Source organism: Myodes glareolus, chromosome 10 (genome assembly GCF_982192425.1).
Source record: "Myodes glareolus chromosome 10, mMyoGla1.1, whole genome shotgun sequence".
Classification (NCBI taxonomy): domain Eukaryota; kingdom Metazoa; phylum Chordata; class Mammalia; order Rodentia; family Cricetidae; genus Myodes; species Myodes glareolus.
In genome coordinates, this window is record NC_142035.1 from 52,129,231 (window position 1) to 52,149,955 (window position 20,725).

Genomic DNA, 20,725 nt, shown 5'->3' on the forward strand with positions numbered 1-20,725 from the left:
ACTTCTTGTGAATGCCCTTGGCCTTGTTCGGGTCCCTGAGCTCCAACCTTTGTCGGAGGCAGGGCCTCTAGTTTCTGACCGCAGGGACAGAAATGATGGAGGGCTCTTTTCGCTCATCTACCTGGAGTTGCTTGTGGGCGTGGGTTGGTAGGTGCCGTGATTGGTCTAAAAAACAGTTTCCTCTGGATCTGTTGATCGAAGTCCTAATCAAGAAGGATCAGGAGAAGAGAGGCTGAAGCTGAGCCTGCAGGAAGGGACTTAGGGGGCGGAGCTAAAGTAGAAGAATGGTGAACTCTTTAAATAAGAGGTGCACTGGCTGCCAGGGAGTCCACAGCAGGGAGGAGTAGTAGATAAGAAGCCGGGCTGCTAGCTGCCTTCCAGTCTTCTCGGTCCGTCTGCCAGGAGGAGCAAGCCAAGGGAGATGATGGAACCCCACGAATACCGAGCTAGAGGTGAGTGATGGGGACCCTGTGGGTCTTCCCTGAGGCAAGGCTGTGGAAAGGGCTGCCTGGGCAGGTGAGTGTTAGAATTGCCCTGGGAGAGCTGTCCTCGCTCCTTCAGTTTCTCCTGAACCGGACGTGGATCAGAGTTCTAAGCGGTTCCCCCATTCTCTGTCCCACATATACACTGCCTGTATCTTGCATTTTATCCCCTCTCTACCTGCCCATAAAAACGACTATTTGCATTTGTGATACTTTCAATGAAATAGAAACAAAGTCTCAAATATTTGTTAGCACAATTAATATTCATTTCTCTCTGTGAAGTAGTTAGTTCTCTCAGTGTTCACTCCTTAAGTATTCTCCAAGTGCCCACTTATATACAGGCTTCCGTGAAAAAGCAAAACCAAACAGTTACCCTGTTTTGCAGAGGGGAAATGGGTAGCTACTTAAAGGGAATTTTTAGGAGGACACGTCTCTCAAAGCCACTTGTGACTATGATGGCTTTGGTCCTGCTTCTTCCATTTAGTACACATTGACTTAAAGGTTCTTTTAAAAGCCTATGTGACAAAAGAGAATTTTGAGTGTCTTTATAATTTTCTAACAGTCTCATCTCCACTACCAGGGCAGATTGCCTAAAATTTCCTGGCTGTAAGGTAATCTCCTGTTTTAAATTTAACCTTTCCTCTCTTCTCCCCTAGCAATAAGTGGCTATCAGCCTTGGCAGGCATTGTGTATTAAAGTGTCACACCGCCTTTCAAAGGTGCACTTAGCCGAGAGCGAGGGTCCTTATCCTGCCGTGAGGAGTGGCAGCTCTCTTTTGTCTGCTGGGCACCAGTGCTAGGTGCTCAAGTCTGCAGAGGACAGAGGGAGTCAAGTGCCCTGACCCCTCCATTTTGTCTAGGCCTGGTTCTGTGTACGGGAATTTCGCATAAGCTGATGTAGAGAGGAAGTCAGGCTCCTTGTCTTCTCTGCTCCTTCTCTCCTTTGCAGGAAGGGGGCTTAGGGAGGGTTTCCGGTTGTTGCCAGGAGATGCACAACACAAGGGTGGCTGGAAGGGAGTGACTGTGAGAGAGTGCCTCTGAGGACTGAGACCCCTGAAGAAATGAAAAGGAAGAAAGAATAACTTCCTGTAATAAATTCTTCTTATCTAGTCTTCAATCATTCATTCATTTGAACATGAAATGTGTGTTACAAGCCCTGAGAAACAGCATCAGGGAGTTGGGGGCTGCACATCTTTGGGCTCCAGGGTAGTTCACAAGCTTTTCTGGGCTTGTGACATATTCTATGTACCTCAGAAAGTATATGTGACATTAGTGTGTGTGTAAACTTACAGCTTCATTCACACTCAAAAGATGTCGTCAAGTGCAAAAAGATGAGAGTGTTGATTTAATGAGTCTAGCAAGATGTTTTCTCCTTTTATTAGAGCTGAGCCTTGAAGCTTCCATCTGTGCTGACAAAGAACACAGTACGTGTGTGTGTGTGTGTGTGTGTGTGTGTGTGTGTGTGTGAGAGAGAGAGAGAGAGAGAGAGAGAGAGAGAGAGAATGTGTAACCAGTTTGTGGTTCAAGGAGCTACTGAGTCTCTGTGTGAGCCTTTAAGGTAATGAATTAATAGCTATTCTGTTTCTGGGAAGCAGACCATATCAGCAAAGAAGGGGAAAGAGAAGAAGTGTTTCACTCTGGTGCTGAAGTTCTGTGTTTTGCAGACTTTCCCCACTTGTTCATCTGTTTTCTCACAAGCTCTTTACATCAGTCACTCATACCGCCCCCTCCTTGTCCTGTTGGGGAATCACATCTACCCGGGCCAAGAATCCATCTAATTTAACCAAGTCTTTTGATTGGGGTCCAAGAGGGACAGGCATGCATAACCCAAGGAAATGTGACCGGGTTCCTCTGCTCCTCTCTAGGGAAAGAGATGGTGGATTATATCTGCCAGTACCTGAGCACTGTGCGGGAGAGGCAGGTGGCTCCGAGTGTGCAGCCTGGGTACCTGCGAGCCCAGCTACCTGTGAGTGCTCCCGAGGAACCCGACAGCTGGGACAGCATCTTTGGGGACATTGAACGAATCATCATGCCTGGGGTGAGATATAGCAACTGCAGATTCTAAATCTCAGGGTACAACAGGGATGGGCGGTATCCTAAGAAACTCTCACTTGAGTCAGCGTGGCGGGACAACACGTCCGTCATGTACTTGTCACCCAAGGTCACAGCCCATCTTCTAGGAATGGGAGGCCATGGCTTTGCCTGCAGGTAGGCTTCTCATGTCAGTGCTGACCTGTAGTGCTGATGGGGAGGAGCCACAACTCATGAGATGGATGGGGACATAAAGACTGTGAAGAAGAGGGACAACCGTGGAGCAAGGAAGGAGAACAGAGGCCAGGGACAGTGCCTGCATCCCAATAGACAGGGCCAGGAACTGCCTATCCAATCTCTGAACTCTTACCCAATGGATGAAATGCCAGTCCCCGGGAGCACCCTAGCCGCTGGCTCCTTCCTCTACTGTTCCCAGCAGGGAGGTCTGGTGATTGAGCTGCTTCTTAGGGGCAGCAAAGAGCTGTTCTGGAATTACTAATATGCCCCATGATAGAGGAGAAGGGAGCAGCCTTCGGTGATGGTGGCTTGGGCAGGGACCGGATAGAGGGAAGCTGAATGATGCACAAGGCTTGAGCTGGGACTCACTGCCCTGGGCTATGAGGGAATCTCTAGTCACCAGGAATGAGTAGTCCTCTTGAGGTGCCTCTGTTAATATCACCCCAGTTCCTTTCCCTCTCTACACTAGCCCATGATGAGCTGTTTCATTTAGTCCTCCTAGTGACCCATTTGACAGACATTTTGCCTCAGGTCCTGTGTGGCAGATCCAGGATTTCAGCGTGAGTCAACTAACCCTTTGCTTTCTCCCCTTACTCCGACACCTCCATGCCATGTGACTAGACCCCCAAACTGGACCTGACCCGGCAACACTCATTCCATAAACCCAGTGCCCCCTGAGTCTCTCTGCTTAGAACATTCTGATGCTGACCTGTGTGTGTCTAAAAACTCCTCCCAGTGTCAACTTGAGGTTTGTGCCCGTCAGTTTCCCAAGTCTTAGATGTGACAGGTGTGTCAGGAAGTTGGGATGAGAAAACGCTCAAACTCTGCAAAGGACAAGTTTTTCCCGAAAGGCCTAGCTCCCCGATAAGATTATCTCACCCATTTCATTCTGTGGTGCTGTCACCCAGAGACTAACTGTCATTAGAAGTGATACTGAGAGCAACTGTTAGCGCTGCTGAGGAGGTAAGGAGGCGCAACAGTTTCCGGGGGCGTGGCCAAGGAGGCTTATTTCTGGACTCGGAGGTCTGTCTGCTTTGATAAAGTCACTTCTGGCTTATCTCATCTGATAATTTTACAAAAACTGGTAACTGCATCTTGATAGCCAGGGGATGGAACCCTTCTCTCTTTTCCAAGGGAGGTCTCTTAGCACAGGAGAACGAGGGCGCAATCTCCCATTTCATCTTCCAGGCTGTGCTAGACCCCTAAGAGTCGGTCGAGAAGTAGCTGGCCCTTTGCGCTTCATTGAAAACTGCATGGTACTTCCTTCCTGCCATTTCCTGGACACTGAGAAGAAAAGTTTCATTTTGTTTTAATTCCAATCTTGGCAAGAAAATGAGAGCAGAAGAGCAAGCAAGGAAGCTTAGTGGGGAAAGGATCTTGCTGGCAAGCCCGAGAACATTCAAACCCTGGGACCCACATGGTGGAAGGAAAGAACTGAGTCCCTCAGACCTGCACAGGCAGACACACACACACACACACACACACACACACACACACACACACACAAAGAGAGAGAGAGAGAGAGAGAGATAAAGAGAGAGATAAAGAGAGAGATAAAGAGAGAGACACACAACCATAATTTAAAAATTAAAAGGCAAGAATATTAGAGACTGCCAGAAACCCAGTGAGGGAAGGCCTGGGTCCTGTTCTGCTTGGGTGTCTGGATGGATTCTGCAGCAGGCAGCCTCGGGGCCTGGATGATGTTTGGGACAAAGAGATGCTTCCTCTCTCTGCCAGTTCCATTTCATTCACATCAATAGCACAGGGATGAGGCTGGGACCTCATGGGAATGCTGTGAGAATTGATAAATACAATAGAGCACAGGAAGCAGAGGCTATCAGAACCACCTGCTAGTCTCCCACTTGTTGAGGATTGAAGTGAGAGTCGAGTCAGGCTGCGTGGTGTCTCTGTTACCTGCAGTAATTAGTTCCCCGTTAATATTACCACCTTACAATTGGCTGGTTTCTTGTTCATGTGCCTCTACCCAACTGTCCTAGGAATCGTTTCATGATGGAGAGGTACAAGAGAGGTTCCTGGCTTTATAAGGATCTGAGGTACACATGTATTTTGAGATCAACTTTAAGAAAAATTAAAAATGGATTCAAAGTTGACTGAGGAAAACACGGGGCTTAGGAGCTTAAGTTCCCAGACTTCACAGGGCATTAGCAAGGAGCCGAGTGAGGGCAAGAGTAGCCATGGAGCCGGGAGGCAGAGGCAGGCTGATCTCAGTGAGTTCAAGGCCAGCCTGGTCTACAAGAGCCAGTTCCAGGACAGGCTCCAAAAGCTACAGAGAAAACCTGTCTCAAAAAAAAAAAAAAAAAAAAAAAGAGTAGCCATGGGTCCTGCGCCCTTGGATTTTGCAGTGTGCACTCCAAAGGTTGCAAGGATTTGTTCACATGAAACAGAATGGTGCACCAAAGTGCTCTCCTGTGAGTTGTTAATAGCAGCACATTCACGCTGAGTGTTGTTCCGGCTCAGGGATCAAAGTGGGCCTTAGGAGCCGAGGAAGAACTCATGAAGAAACGCATGGTGGTTTTCTAGGGATCAGCAGATTTTGGAGGGCCATGTCTTCATGAGAAGCCAGGTAACACAGCCTCACTCAGAGACAAATGCAGGTGAATGGTCGCTGAATGTGAGCCACCAAGTGTGTGGTCCACTATAGGCGGGGCTCTCCGCAGTTGTTAAGCCCCTTCTTATATCTCTGACTGTGGACTCAGGGTTAGCCTAGAGTTACCTCCTATACTCGCTGGCTAGTCTCTCTTCCCCATCCTTACCTCTCCACACCGGAAAGCCCAGGACAGTTTAGAACAAATCTGACTGACTCCCAGCAGGAGCTTCCTTCCCAAAGACCCCACTGCTCCACACACAATAGAAGATCTGCAAGGAGACAGCTGTTTGCTCTTCCGACCTTCTGGTTTCTGCTTCCTTTTCTTTTCTGGCAGGGAATCAGTGCGGGGCTAATACGAGAGTCCTACATCCCACGTTACTGTAGCAACCTTCATTTCTTAGAGTTTCTTTCCTGTGTGTACAAAGGTCCTCTCCTGACGAGCTAGCTCAGTCTGGGATACTTGGAGAGAGCAGGGTGATGAGCACTCCTTTTTACGGACTGTGTTACTCCTCTCTCTGAAAACTGTCTCTCGATTTTAAGAGTTGCTTTTCCTTACCAGAGAGGTTGTCTAGAGGAGGAGAGAGCTTTCCGGGCGTGCCATCTGGTGCCAGCCGTGACCGTGGTGTGTGCTCTGTCTCTAGGTGGTCCACTGGCAGAGCCCCCACATGCACGCCTACTATCCGGCCCTTACCTCTTGGCCATCCCTGCTAGGAGATATGCTGGCCGATGCCATTAACTGCTTAGGATTCACATGGGTGAGTAGAAATGGCTGTGACTACTAATACCTGGGCACATGGTAGGGGTGGCATCTCAGGACAGATGTATTCTGTTCTTTATCTCTGAAAGGGTGGGTACGTCTAAGCAAGCATTAGTAATGGATTATTAATTGAAAATAAAAGCATTAAATATTACAATGACTGTATTTTCTTAAACTTGAGCGTTATATAAATTATCTCATCTAATCCTATAGGATCAGGAGTACTAGCCCTATTTTATAGATGAGGAAATTGAGGTTTAAGCCATTTATCTTGCTAAATTCACAGAGCCTATTCAGACTCTGATGAGATTTGAATCGATATCTGGTTACTTTTACGGTTTGTGACCTTAACAGGACACTTTGACGCCTATTGAGTCACAACTTCCCCTGGGCTCTTGTCTCTGAAGAGTCAGAGATTATGCTGCAGGACTTCCTTAAGCTCTACCCGGCCCTGAGTGCTGCCAGAAGCCTTATGGAACATTCTTATCTCTTAGGCTTGAACTTTTGTAGTGCAGCGGAGGTTGGGGAGAGCCCAGCTAGGGCTGTTATCTTGGGAAAGAACACAGTAATTTCTTAGTAAAAATATTCCCTTGGGTTTTAAAATATCAGCTGGGTGTCTTAGAGGCTTGGAGAGCCGGATTCAAGCCAGTCATTCCCAGATTGTTTCGTCGTAGAGCCCCAGAGAACTGATCTCATTGAGGGCAGCATGGATCCAAAGCCCTTTTTGACAAGGAAGGATAGGGTGGGTGGGGCAGATGTGTGCACACTGGGCCTCCTGCCTTAACCCCTCCTCTACAGAAGTTCCCGTGGGTATTGAGGCTGAGAGGCTGGCGTTTCAAATGGGGCTGGCGGGGACACCTCGGTACCCTGGGTCATTTCCATTTTTCAGGCTTCCAGTCCAGCCTGCACAGAGCTGGAGATGAGCATCATGGACTGGCTGGCGAAGATGCTGGGGCTCCCTGAGCACTTCCTCCACCACCATCCCAGCAGCCGGGGAGGAGGTGTCTTGCAGGTGCCTGTGATGACAGCATTCCTTCTCACACTGGGGCCAGGCACAGGAAGTAAAGATGAATCCTTCCCCACAATTCCCCGTTCCTTAAAGTCACACCATCGCCACTACCATCACCATCGTATCCCTCACCACCGTGTAGCTTGCACCTCTGCCACACTCACTAAGGACCACCGTCTCCGGCACATCGCCTAATAGATTAATTCAGCGTCTGATTATCACAGAACCCCCACAATCATGTCCGGAGAAAAATCTCAGCCAACCTTGTCTATCTTAAGGGGCAATCTCTTTAATGTGGCTGCTTCTAATGAATTTCCAGAGGGCCAAGTTGCCAAGAACCATTGAAAACAAAACCCGACCCTAACCACCAGCCCCAGCACAAGCCAGGGCTCTCTCTGTCCTTGTGGAATCAAACTCCATTCTCATTCTGGAAAAGGCAGAGCTCTCCCCTCCTCGCTTATTCCGTCTTCTCTCTCCCTGTCTTTCCCTCTTCCTCTCCTTCTCTTTGTGCTGGGGATCAAATACATGGCTGAGTATAGTCTACTACTGACTATACTCCTGGCCCCAAGTGTGTTTTTTCTTTTCGTGATTTTTACATGGTGAGAAAACCTATCCACAAGAAATGGGACATTCTCTTGCTTGTTTCCGGAACAGTATTTTTCTTGTTTCTGTAGCTACTCTGAAAGGTGTTGGTATTAGGTGTGAACTTACTTTCAGAATGCAGAACAGGTATGGGAGTCAGGGAGGACAGAGGCCCTTTGGGGAGGAGCACTCCACTTCCTTACTAATGGTGATCACACATACACACACTCTGCATGAGACCAGACCTGGGGAACAGGACACAGAGAGGCTGATGGAATTGGTAATCCCTCTCCACTACAGAGCACTGTCAGCGAGTCCACTTTGATAGCCCTGCTGGCAGCAAGGAAGAACAAAATCCTAGAAATGCAAACATCTGAGCCCGATGCCAATGAGTCCGCTCTGAACGCTCGACTCGTCGCCTATGCCTCTGACCAGGTAAGTTGCCTGGTACCTGTGCGATTGTCATCTACCCTGTGAATTCTGGGTTTCAGGGAGGGTCAACCTGGGGATTGACTCCCGAAACTACAAGGAATGCCAGTTTCAAACATGGACATTCAATTCCTTCAGTCTTAGTCTTCCGCGATTTCTAGTCATGCTGATCTCATGACAGCCCTTTTGTGGACTGCTTTCCATGACCCACGTAGGCTCACTCCTCAGTGGAGAAGGCTGGCTTGATTTCCCTTGTGAAGATGAGATTTCTGCCTGTGGATGACAACTTTTCACTCCGAGGAGAAACTCTTCAGAGAGCCATTGAGGAAGACAAGCAGCGGGGCTTGGTGCCTGTCTTTGTAAGTCAGGATGTATCTTTAAGAACAGTGTGCTAGAATGTGTTAGTAAGCAAGAGATTTTGACCGAATCCTGGTAAGTAATGTGCTGCCAACAGAAGCAGAAAAACCCTTACGTTTAGTGTTTTACAAATTATGAGGTGTCCTTCCTTCCTTCCTTCCTTCCTTCCTTCCTTCCTTCCTTCCTTCCTTTGTTTTTGTGGTTTTTTTTAGATAGGGTTTCTCTGTGTAGCCCTGGCTATCCCAGAACCTTTGTAGACCAGGCTGGTGTAAATGGAAGTTTCTGTCCCGCAGTCATTCAGTCCCAAATAAGCACACAGAGGCTTATATTAATTATAAACTGGCCTATTTCTCAGACTTATTACTAACTCGCTCTTAGGACTTAAACTCACCCATAATTCTTGTCTATGTTTATCCATGTGGCTTGGTACCTTTTATCAGTAAGGCATTCTTATCTTGCTTCCTCTGCATCTGGCTGGTGATTGACTCTCTGCTTCTCCTCTCCCTAGAATTCTCCTACTCTAGTTGCCCCACCTATACTTCCTGCCTGGTTACTGGCCAATCTCAGCGTTTTATTAAAACAACATGAATGACAAATCTTTACAGTGAACAATAGCATTATTCCGCAGCAGGCTAGCCTCTGTCTCCCAAGTGCTGGGACTAAAGGCGTGCACCACAATACCTAGCCTGAGGAGTTATTTCATGCTGTGTTATAAAATACAATTAATGGGTTGTAGCCAGTGCTAAAAAGAGATGGAAAATATCCAATTGCATTTGTGCACCTAGAGCATGTTTTGTTTTATGAAACTTTCGTCTTTGTTTTTTTGAGACAGGGTCTCACTATGTTGACCAGGCTAGCCTTGAACTCATACAGACCTGTCTGCCTCTGCCTCTCATGAGTCCTGGGATTAAAGGTGTGCACCACCACACCTGATGAAACTTTCATTTTAAATGTACATGCTTGTGGAATAGGCTACTGGGTAAAGTAGATTTCTTCCTGCAAATTAGGATAAAATAAGAGTGTGAAGTATGCTCGTGCTGGGTGTGGGTGTGGGGCAGATGGCCGACGATGTCAGGGAGGAAATCTTGGATCAGGCTCAATGTGTCATGTGACCCTTTATCTCTCTCTAGGTCTGTGCAACATTAGGGACCACTGGGGTGTGTGCGTTTGACAGGCTGTCAGAACTGGGCCCCGTCTGTAAGTATCTGTCCTCACTGGCTGAGAAGATAAGGGATAACGGTTGGAATACTTGCTAGAACGAGCTCCACGGAAACCAGGTCCACTGAATTATTCTTATTGGTAGATTTGGTGATGAAGGAAATTATCAAAGGTCACGAGAGTCACTCCCTGGCAGGTCAAGGTCACTGGGCTTTTTCCTAGTGGTGAGAGGAAAGCTAGAGATGCTGTATTTGCCTTACGTCCGAGGAAGCATTAGTCAACTCTCCATTGCTGTGACAAATAATGAAATTACAATGAAATAATATTTAAATGTTATATTATATAAAATTGTAATTTTATATAAAATAAATTAACAAAATAAAAATAATAAAATTAAAAAACAATTATAAATATAATAAAATTTCAAATAATGAAATTATGAAGAGAAGGGGTTTATTTTGGCTCAAAGTTTTGGAGAATTCCAGTCCTCGATCAGTTGGCCCTGTCACCATTGGGCTCAGAGTGACTCACTAAATGTGATGTATGTTGGAGCAAAACCAATCAGCACACATCAGAGAAGGAGAGAGGGGAGAGGTGAGAGTCCCACCACCTCCCCAAACTACACCCAGTGACCTCCTGATAGGCTCCACCTCTTAAAGGCCCCCTCCCCCCACATAGCCACCTGGTGGAACAAGCTTTTAGCACATGAGCCTTTAGGGGACGCGGAGCATCCAAACTGTGGAAAAGTCTCAAGGGTTCTCCTTCTTTCACTTGTAACGCTGAAATCTATTCAAAGCAGGCTCTATTTAAAATATAAAATCTATATAGAAATAAGGAGGCAGCAATGCCTGCTTCAACTCTGTTCCCTTATACCAATGCGGGGTCATCTCATCTCCATGACCCTTGCTGACTCCTTTAGCAGGGCACCATCCTCTTTTTCCCGGTCTTCTCTTTGCAGCCTGCCATGGTGTTGGCTAGGTGATTAATGCCTTTAATTAATCACCTGTTGGTTGGTAGTAGCTCTTTTATGTCCCCCCCCCCTCCAGCAGATGGCATTTGCTTTCTCAGGTGCCAGTGAGGGGCTGTGGCTCCATGTCGATGCTGCTTATGCCGGGACAGCCTTTCTGTGCCCTGAGCTCCGGGGATTCCTGACGGGCATCGAGTATGCCGACTCGTTCACCTTTAATCCTTCTAAGTGGATGATGGTACACTTTGACTGTACTGGGTTCTGGTGAGTCGCCCTCTGGGCACGCGGAAATGCCTTGCCTCCCTAGAGAGACCTCAGCCACCTCTAATATCGGCTTGGAAACCCACAGGGTGAAGGACAAGTACAAGCTGCAGCAGACCTTCAGTGTGAACCCCGTCTACCTCAGACATGCCAACTCTGGGGCGACCACAGACTTCATGGTGAGTTTCCAGGAACCGGCAGCCTGTGGCTTCTCTGATGGGCGTTATTAGCCGACTCTTGAGGGTTTGCATGGTTGCTCTCTTCAGAGGCAGCAAACTATGAGTTCCTCACATAGTTTGCCACTAAGTTGTGCACAAGAACACAGAAAACAAAGCAAAAACAAAGCCCCTCAAACCAAAATTCTAGAAAAATCACAATTCCTGAATCTTTTTGACTTGTTTTCCTCCCAGAGGTGTTCTACCACAGGTTGATCAGCTTCTCTTGGCGGAAGTTTCTGTCCCACCAGCCAGCTCCCAAATGACCACACAGAGACTTATTATTAATTATAAACGCTTGGCCAATACAATAGCTTAGGGTTGCTCTTAACTATCCCTTACAGCTTAAATTAACCCACAGTTATTTAATTTACATTCTGCCATGTGGCTTATGGCTTATTACCTCAACGTCTGCACATCTTCTTCTCTCTGCATCTGGCTGGTGACCCCGCCCTTCTGTCCAGTGTTCTCTCAGTCTGACTCTCCTGCCTAAATTCTTTCCACCTAGCTATTGGCCAGTTAGCTCATTATTAAATCAATGAGAGCAACACATCTTCACAGTGTACAAGTTCCACAGCAAGCTCCTCTTACCATCTTTGGCTGTTTTTTGTTTGTTTGTATTTGCTTATTATATAGGAGAGTGTGGACCATTTCCTGGGGTGGGAAAGAGCCTTCTTGCTACATCAATTTCCTGTCACCATCCTTGACACAGGCCATGCTGGAGCCCTGTAGGGAGAAGGCCTTCTCCGGCCTTCCAGGCTGCCTGCATCTCAACTCTTTCAGACTTAGGCTCTCAGCACGTACCACGTCTCAGGAGAGGAATTTCTTCAGATTTACTCTTCAGTTTGAAGATGAGTCCCTCATTTTAGGCAGGGTTGGGATGTAAATAAACATTCTTCATGTCACACGGCTAGTGAAAGGTTTGAAAGGAGAACATGTGTGCTTGGCATGGAATTCTGTGCATCCGTAATCATTTGGGAAACCATCGAAAGTCTTTGAGCCTCGGGAACATGGCACCAACTTCACAGGGGTTTGTGGGGACTTTCATGGGAACACACACATCAGTCACTTAGCACAGCATCTGAGTGGCAGATGCTCAATCATTAGCATGCATACAACTCCAGAAAGGTCTTCTCATAAACTGCAGGGTTTGCGATTGAAACACGGCCCAATGCACAAGTGCTACAGCTAGGCTACCTGTGCTTGAGCATGCTTCTCCTCTGGCTGGCCTGGGTGACCCTGGACAAATGGCTTACATTCTGTCTAAGTTTCTCTCTGTGTGAAGGTGGACAGGAGCAGTTCTGCCTTCTGAGCTGGCTGTGAGAACTGAATGAATTAATACAGTGGTACACTGTCAGCGAAGCCTGGCCGCCCTGGTGAAGAGCTGGTTGGTTTTTCTCCTTAGACAGCCCAGGTGTCCTTTCCTTTTATTTAGCTCTGTAGTAGAGGCGTCATCATCACTTACGCTGATGATTCTTCGGTGAAGTCGTTTCCCTGAGGTTTAGGAAGGCTTTGGGGTTGCAGACAGTGAGCTTACAGTGTGGGAGGGAGACCTTCTACAGGAGAATAAAGGTAGATGGCCTCTCTTACCCTTTCTGGTGAGTATTCAAAAAATAAAAATTAAAAAAACCAATTAAATGCTACAGCGACCAGTCAGTCCTGCCTGTGAAATAATGCCTGTGATTCTAGGAGTTTAGTTGAACTTGGAGCTTCTTGTCTTGACTCCACCTCCCAAATGCTGGGATCCCAGGGTTACACCATCATGCCCAGTCTATGTAGTACTGGGATCAAACCAGAACCTCACATACACTAAATAGGCACTCTACCCACTGGGCCCCTGGCGAGTTCTTGAAGGTCTGCTGTTATATTTGTGATTCTAGCAGCCCGAGTGTATCTTAAAGTACATGGGAAGGTGCTCATGACTTGGTTAAGTCCCAGTGTGGTCTGAGGGCCACCAATAATACTTTCTTAGAAATAGCTGAATCTCTGGGAATGCCTTCCTCTTGGCTGCTGCGGGAAACTTCCATCGTGGCATCTCTGCGGGATCAAACGGATTCATTTTTCAAGCATATGAAGGAACGTCTCTAAAGCCATGAGACTGCTCTCTCTGCCATCGTTCTCAGACTCTTAGAGCTGCACCAAGCTTCTTCGCATCCAAGGAGGGCTACAGTTTTGAGTAGAAGCCAAGTCCAGTTCTGAGAGGACCTAGATGCATCACAGTGCTTCAGGAGTTTAATCTGGGGGAGGAAGCCTCTGGAACCATCTGGAATCAGGGCCGCTGTCTCTGCTGTCAGTGAAGCTTCCCCGAATTTCATTCTATGCCTTTCCAGTGGCAGAGAGCACCAACAGCAGCAGGAAGACCCATAATGCCTTGAGGAAACACAGAGGATGCTAGGAGACATCTCCAGTTAAGGAAGATCCATGCCAGTCCCTATGAGTATAAACTTCTCCAGCCTGGCTGAAATTGGCTGAGGCAGTTCTTCCTCAACCTGGCTGAAATTGGCTAAGACAGTCCATATAGTTTGGTCCATATAGTCTGGTTTTAGCAGAGTGATAAGAACAGGAACGGACATCGTGAAGAGACCTCAGCTGAAATGCTCCCTGTCTCTCCCTAATAATTTTCTGGTCAAACAAGGTGGTTAGATCAGCATAATCTAGAAACCGGCACTTTAAGCACCCACTAGCTATTCTACTGAATGTCCTTAGGAGGAAGATAGGGCAGTGTGTGGCGAGGATTTTGTCCTTTCTTAAGGTTTTGGTGCCCTCTGCTGGCTGACAGAAGTCCTTGAGCTGGCCTTCCACCGGACAAGTCAAAGGTTTCTCTTTCTCTCCCAGTCCTTTTCTGTCTCTGTCTCTCTCCCTCCCTCCCTTTCCTTCCTTCCTCTCTTTCTCTGTTTTTCCCCTTTCTCTCTCTCTCTCTCTCTCTCTCTCTCTCTCTCTCTCTCTCTCTCTCTCTCTCTCTCTCTCTCTCTCTCTCTCTGTTCTCTCTGGCTGTCTGGATCTTGATATTTAGACTATGCTGGTCTCAGATTCACCATGATCTGCCTGCCCCTGCCTTTCCAGTGCTGGGATTAAAGGTGTGCGTCACCACGCCTGGGAATCTAGTGCTTTCTAGAAGGACACATAGTGTCATTGATATGGGGGTAATATCCCCGCTGGGTCTGACCTGGGAAACCAGCGTGGCCCAGGAAGATGAGTATCAGTGAAGACCTGGAGAGAGGCAGACGAACGTTCAACAGGACAAATATATTTTAGGGAGCAGAAATTGTGGTGGAGGCTTTCTGACATTTGCGGGAGAGCCTGGGAGAAGCCATCTTGCTCAGGAGAATGCCCACGCCGTTTGCTCTGTTTTCACATCTGAGACATTAGATCGGGAATTTTCAGCTCTTTGGTAACTGCAACTCTGAACTTTAAGCTCTGTTTAATTTGGTATCAGGGAAAAACTGATTTCAGCCCGAGGCAAGAGGTTCACACGCTTGTTTGCAATCTGAACGCTTGGGCTGTGCATCTGGAGCTACAAGAATCTCACAGGCAAAAGCCAGAAGGTGGCAGCGAGGTTAAGTGAGGACCATCTCGGTGCCGGACACAGATGTAATATGGAACTCACATGTTCATCATCTCAATAGCCCACGCTAACTGGACAGTTTCCTCTGAGCTTTTGCACCCACTATTCCTGTGCCAATTCCTGGGAAGTGCCTTTTGTTCTACACACAGCGAGGCAGCCCCGCCAAAGTCACACAGTGTAAGGGGCAGGCAGGAGGGAAGCCCAGCTCTCAGGCCCTAGCATCTGAGCTCTTAATGACTGTTCTTTACGGCACTGTTCATGTTTGTTCTTTACGGCACTGTTCATGTTCAGAGGGGCAGACACAGACCTTTCATTTCTGCTAGTCGAGAAACTTGCCTCGAGTTTCTAGGCTGGAATGAAATACTTAAAGCTACAGTCGAAGTGAGGTGTCCCCTTTGGTTCCAGGTCACAGACTTCGTTTCCGTTTGTCCCACTCCATGGAGTACCACCGGGATAACTTGTCTTGGTTTGCTCCTTAGCGACAGCTTTGGGAGTCATGGCGACACCACGGGTCTCTGGAGGGCTGGGCAGGCAACACATAATGCTAAGGGTGCCCAAGGGACTGGGCACCTTGCTGCTAACCATGAGCTCTGTGTTACTTGTTTCTAGCACTGGCAGATTCCCCTGAGTCGGCGCTTTCGCTCCATTAAACTCTGGTTCGTGATTCGGTCCTTCGGGGTGAAGAATCTTCAAGCGCATGTCAGACACGTATGTTGTGTGAGGGCTGTGGGACCGAGCTCATGCTGCTTTGCGTGTTCATGGGAAGGAAGACTTGTCCCGGTTTTAGAAATCTCCCCAGTGGATCCTTGGTGTCTGGCTCAGGTGGTAGATAGGGCCTGCAGAGGGGCTTCTGGGATTTGATGATTGGTTATTTAGAGGAGCGCTGAGCACTGCGTAATCCCAGTGGATTGTCGCACTTTGTAGCTCCAGTTGCTTATCTTCGAAGCCGTCAACATGAGCACAGCTTCCTTTTGAGGTTTTTTATTTTTTTATTTTTTTGCAGCCCTTCCCCGAGTGTCTCACCTTTCCTGTTGCTGTCATTGAGAATCGAGGAGCGCAGGCTCAAAAGGCTAGTTTGCAGAAAGAGAAGGGGAAAGTTGGTCACAGGGAGTGTGTAGGTCAAAGTAGGGTCATATCTTTTTTTTTCTAGTTAAGGCGTTGGGGGAGATACCCTGATTGTCACAGCTGGTTGAAAATTGTCACGATTCCAGGGATGCCTGAAAGCCAGCTTTCCCCAGCTGCAGAGTCCCTAGGACCCCTTTCCTGCCTTGTGCCAGCAGATATTCACGGAAGGCCTGGTGGTACATTTTTTTTTCCCAATTCTTTTTACTAACTACACAATTATTGTGTAGTCAAGAGACTCAGTTAAGTGACTTGGGCACTGGTGTTCTTCACGGCAAAGGCACTCAGCTGAGAACTCAGGCCAGCTGTGTTTCTCAACACCCGGGTAAACTCAAAGACACGATTCTTTTTTCTTCCATCACTCGATGTATCTTTGCCTTTTCACCTTTTTCCTCGGGAAATTCCTTTTTTTCCCCAATGAACAAGAAAAGTGAAATGGTGACGGTGGTACCTGGACTGCCTGCCAATGAGCAGGTGCCACCTTGCGTCCTCCTGCTAGGAGGGTAGTGAGTGGGAGGGGAGATGGTGGAGGTGATGAGAACTTCTTTTGTCTGCAGCTCGGGCTTGGATATTCCACTGGTCAACCTTCTCTAGCCTCTCTAGCCTTTGGCTCGCCCTTGGGTTCCTGTCACCTCCCTACTGTTTTACCACACCAGCCACGCCCTGGGTCTGCTTTATTCCCATCAGCAGCCTGCACCTTAGCTCAGGCATTTCATAGACAAATCCAAACTGCCAACCCAGCTTACAGCTGCGCCCCACCTGCCCTTCTTCTTTCCAAATGGTGTCAAGTTCTACTTCCCCAGAAGTGTCTCTGAGCACTTCCCCTCTTCTGCCTCTGTGGCATTCCCAGGGACACCTGGTCAAGCACATTTGAAGGACCTGGAGCGAAGCCCTGGGTGAGGACCGAGTTAAAATGCAGCTGTTTGGCATAAGCTAACTCATCTCTTGGAGTTGCTTGTGATTAGATTATCACTTACATAGCACTTTAGAGAGCCCGTACCACTCACTCTTCTAGAGTCTTGAAGATGGTGATCAGGGGAGACTCAGAGACAGCAAGGAATTACCTTGCTCAAGAGCGAAAGTCCTGGGACTTTATTGCAACCTTCCCAGTTACAAAAGCCCCGTTTTCTTTATAGTTCTGTCTTCCCTTGACTGTGCCGAGCTCTTGAAGCCAGCTTCTATAAAGCCATCTCTGGGCTATAGAGTGGTGATTTAGAGATTTGCATTTTGGCTTTACCGTTTGTTGACCCTGGGCAGAGTAATCTTTCTGCATTTGCTTTCTTGGACCTATAAAATGATGTGGTAATACCATTCTCAAAGGTTAAATGAGACAATACGCACAGCACACAGGCTTTAGCATAGGGTCTGAGAAGTATTCCTCTACTTCTAGCTTTTCATTTTCTTTTTAAGGGTGTTGCCCAGGCTCACCCCAGACTTGCAGTCCTCTCAGCACTTGCCCACTGGGTCTCACCACGATTGGGTATGGTATTTTTATTTTTTTTAATGACCATGAGTTATCATTATCCATTTCCTGTCACCTGTAGGTGACTGGAAAACCTTTGCAAACAGCCGTGCGGTCTTCCCTGCCACTGTAACACAATGACAATATGTGAACACACGGGGGGGGGGGGGCGCTGGATGTTTTCCAGAAAAATCTCATTTCAAAAACGAGTGGTTCCACGTTAGCCTATGGCTGTTGTGGCTCCCTGGTGAGTGGTGTGCCCACGCAGGTTGGCAGTGCTGCTCTCATTGCATGAGCACACAAATGAATCAGGGAGCAGTCAGTGTGCTTTCCCTGGACAGGGCCAACTTCAGGTCAGTTGTTCTTAGGGATTAAGTGGGAATGTAGCTTCACTGGTATACTGCTTGCTCCCCATCCTCGAAACCCACTGTATGACCCCCAGGGCTGCTTAAATCTCTCCCAGTGGTGCATGCCTGTAGTTCTAACACTGGGGAGGTGGAGGTAGAAGGATCACCCGGTGGTTCAAGGTCAACCTCAGGTACATAATGAGTTTGAACCAGTCTGGGATACATGAGACTTTCTCATGAAAAAGAAAAGAAAAAAGTTCATAGGGCAGTGGTGAGAGCTTGGACACACACACACACACACACACACACAGAGAGAGAGAGAGAGAGAGAGAGAGAGAGAGAGAGAGAGAGAGAGAGAGAAGAAAGCAGAGCACATAAAGGTCCTCTCCCGGTCAAGGATGATAGCTGAAGCTCTTGTTTTCTGAAACACAACATCAGGTGGAAGGTTGAGCCAATAAAAATCACTTAGTAGAGACTGCGTGAAAGAGAAGTAACCCAGGCAGTCTTAGCCTGGGATCTCTAGGCTTGCCCCTACCCCATAAGACAGGTCTCGCTTATGTAGATGGGAGTGGCCTTGGGCACACACAGAGATCTGCCCACCTTTGCCTCCTGAGTGTTGGGATTAAAGACCTGAACACCGTTTCTGGAAACCTCGAACTTCAGGTCCTCCTGCCACAACCTCCCGATGTCTTTATTCAGTGGTTGATTGAACACAGAATTTTGTATTTGGGCTAACAGATTGCCAATTGAACCACAGCCCAGTTCTTAATTCAAAAGTTCTATGTAAAAGTAAAACTCAAGAAAACCACAGGAAAAATTTAAAAATCATATAAACTTTGTAAAAAATCAACATGATATAATTTTTTGGTGATAACATATAAAACAATGGTGTTTTAGGGTACGATGTAGTATGATATTACCTATACTCGATATCAAATGAGTATTGCTATTGGCAGAACATTTTACCATCTCAAGAAGAACCTCTGCTCCTGTTAACTAGATACAAGCTTTTCCCCCGTGGTCTAGGTGGGGATAATATATAAACTATAAACTCCCTGTGAAGTGCCAGTAAAAAGCTATGGAGTGTGAGAGCATGGTGAGGAACGGGAAGTCAGTTGATAACCTTGTGTTGAGGGGAGGGATCTTCAGACAGGGTTTCTCTGTGTAGCCCTGGCTGTTCTGGAACTCGTTCTCTAGACCAGGATGGCCTCGAACTCACAGAGATTCGCCTGCCTCTGCCTGCCGTGTGCTGGGGTTAAAGGTATGTGCCACCACGCCTGGTCCAGTTGAGTCTTTTGAGGCAGGGCTATGGCTCAGTCTACACAGCCTGCTGTGCCTTCCTTTGGGCATGGAACTGGGCTCTTGCTGGCTCCTGTGGCCAGCAGAGAAGCTGAGACACTGGAATAGGAGGCTGACTTTCGAGTTCTGGGACTGAGCTGAAAGAGGACTTGGAGACCCAAGGTGTCTGGGTGGCTGTGATGGGACAGGAAGTGAAACAGTAGAGGCTTCCCAGCTTGAACATGAGCGAGGCCACACGGGGAAGACGGGCAGGCAGAGACCACACAGGCTTCAGGATTCATCTGGGTCACCGGTCTAAACTGTTGAACAAGATCAAAGCAGATGCAGTTTGGATTTTTGCCCATTAACCATTTTTTTTTAACGTTTACAATTCCAGGGTACAGAAATGGCTAAATACTTTGAATCTCTGGTCAGAAACGACCCTTTCTTTGAAATCCCTGCTAAGAGGCACCTTGGTTTGGTGGTTTTCCGTCTGAAGGTAATATGCTCTTCCATGGCTCCCTGAGAAGGGCGTTTCCGTTTCAGAGTTGAGTGGGAATTGAGTCTCTTTAGACCAATAAATGGTGGGCTTTTACAAGTGGCATGATGTAGACTCCTTTGTCCTTGGTCTTCACATAGGGTCCCAATTGTCTCACAGAAAGTGTGTTAAAGGAAATAGCCAAAGATGGCCAGCTCTTCCTTATCCCAGCCACCGTCCAGGACAAGCTGATCATCCGCTTCACTGTGACATCCCAGTTTACCACCAAGGAGGACATTCTGAGAGATTGGAACCTCATCCGAGAGGCTGCTACCCTTGTCCTGAGCCAGCACTGTACTTCCCAGCCGAGCCCTCGGGCCAAGAACCTCATCCCGCCGACCAGAGGCTCCTGGGACCTGACCAGTGGGCTGTCCCTGGATTCTGTCAACGAGGGAGGAGATGACCCAGCTCAGGCCCGGAAGATCATCAAGCAGCCCCAGCGGCTGGGGGCCAGCCTGCGGAGACGGGAAGGTGCCTGTGATCTCGAAACCCTGCTGGACCCACTGGATGACTGCTTCTCAGAAGAGGCCCCAGAGACGACCAAGCACAAGCTGTCATCCTTTCTGTTCAGTTACTTGTCGGTACAGAACAGGAAGAAGACAGTGCGATCCCTCAGCTGTAACAGCGTGCCAGCAAGTGCCCAGAAGTCACTACCCACAGATGGTCCAGTAAAGAACGGGGGCTCCTTCCGAGCCAGAATCTTTTCCAGGTTTCCAGAAGAGATGATGGTGATGAAGAAGAGCGCCTTCAAAAAGCTCATCAAGTTCTACAGCGTGCCCAGCTTCCCCGAGTGCAGCTCTCAGTGCGCCCTCCAGCTGCCCTGCTGCCCTCTGCAGGCCATGGTGTAGAGGCTTCGATCAGAGCGCAAGGATGTGCTTCAGGGAGTACGCGGACCCCTCAAAATCATGTGCAGTTTGTGTGCTTTTGTGTGTGTGCATCTTGAGGGGAGCCAATCTGAAATTTTGATCCTAGCCTCATGGGGGGGGGGATTCGTGAATCACAGTGGACAATAACTGGGGGGGGGGGGTTGAGCCCAAATGCGCCAGAGCCTTGCAGCAGCCTGTCAGACAGAAGGGGCGAAGAGGGGGGTGTCCTAACTGCTAAGCTTGTAATGTGAAATGCAACCTAGAAATAAATTGTGCTTATATCTGAAATAAAGCAAGTCTGACTTAATTGACCTCCAAAACACCAACGGCTAAGCAAGCAGTGTGCTGGAAGTGCAATGCCCGGACCTGGACTCTGCTTTTCAGAAGGTTGGAGATTTTAATCTAACTATGAGAAAGTAGAATTGGATCTCTTGGTATCAAGCAAGGAAGGCAGC

At 47.9% G+C, this 20,725-nt stretch overlaps 1 protein-coding gene across 2 annotated transcripts; it reads left to right on the forward strand.

Annotated features, from left to right (window-relative positions):
• The first annotated feature begins 261 nt into the window (after positions 1–261).
• Positions 262–20,562, forward strand: Hdc (histidine decarboxylase). Of its 2 annotated transcripts, none has more exons than XM_085696421.2 (12): positions 262–452; positions 2,347–2,519; positions 5,999–6,112; positions 7,004–7,126; positions 8,006–8,140; positions 8,350–8,493; positions 9,622–9,688; positions 10,718–10,880; positions 10,966–11,056; positions 15,267–15,479; positions 19,264–19,365; positions 19,506–20,562. In XM_085696421.2, exons 1-12 carry the CDS (start codon positions 422–424, stop codon positions 20,250–20,252), a joined length of 2,103 nt encoding a protein of 700 aa, XP_085552547.2. In that variant the 5' UTR covers positions 262–421; the 3' UTR covers positions 20,253–20,562. The 2 variants fall into 2 exon arrangements, with proteins under 2 accessions (XP_085552547.2, XP_048315773.2); XM_048459816.3 differs by having other exon boundaries at positions 270–452; positions 15,267–15,365.
• The last annotated feature ends 163 nt before the right edge of the window (positions 20,563–20,725 follow it).

Excerpts from the sequence above, each read along its gene's own strand:
- Hdc (XM_085696421.2), top strand. The coding sequence starts at position 422 with ATGATGGAACCCCACGAATACCGAGCTAGAG. Across the intron at positions 6,113-7,003 it reads ACTGCTTAGGATTCACATGG|GCTTCCAGTCCAGCCTGCAC; the intron begins GTGAGTAGAAAT and ends TCCATTTTTCAG. Across the intron at positions 11,057-15,266 it reads GGGCGACCACAGACTTCATG|CACTGGCAGATTCCCCTGAG; the intron begins GTGAGTTTCCAG and ends ACTTGTTTCTAG.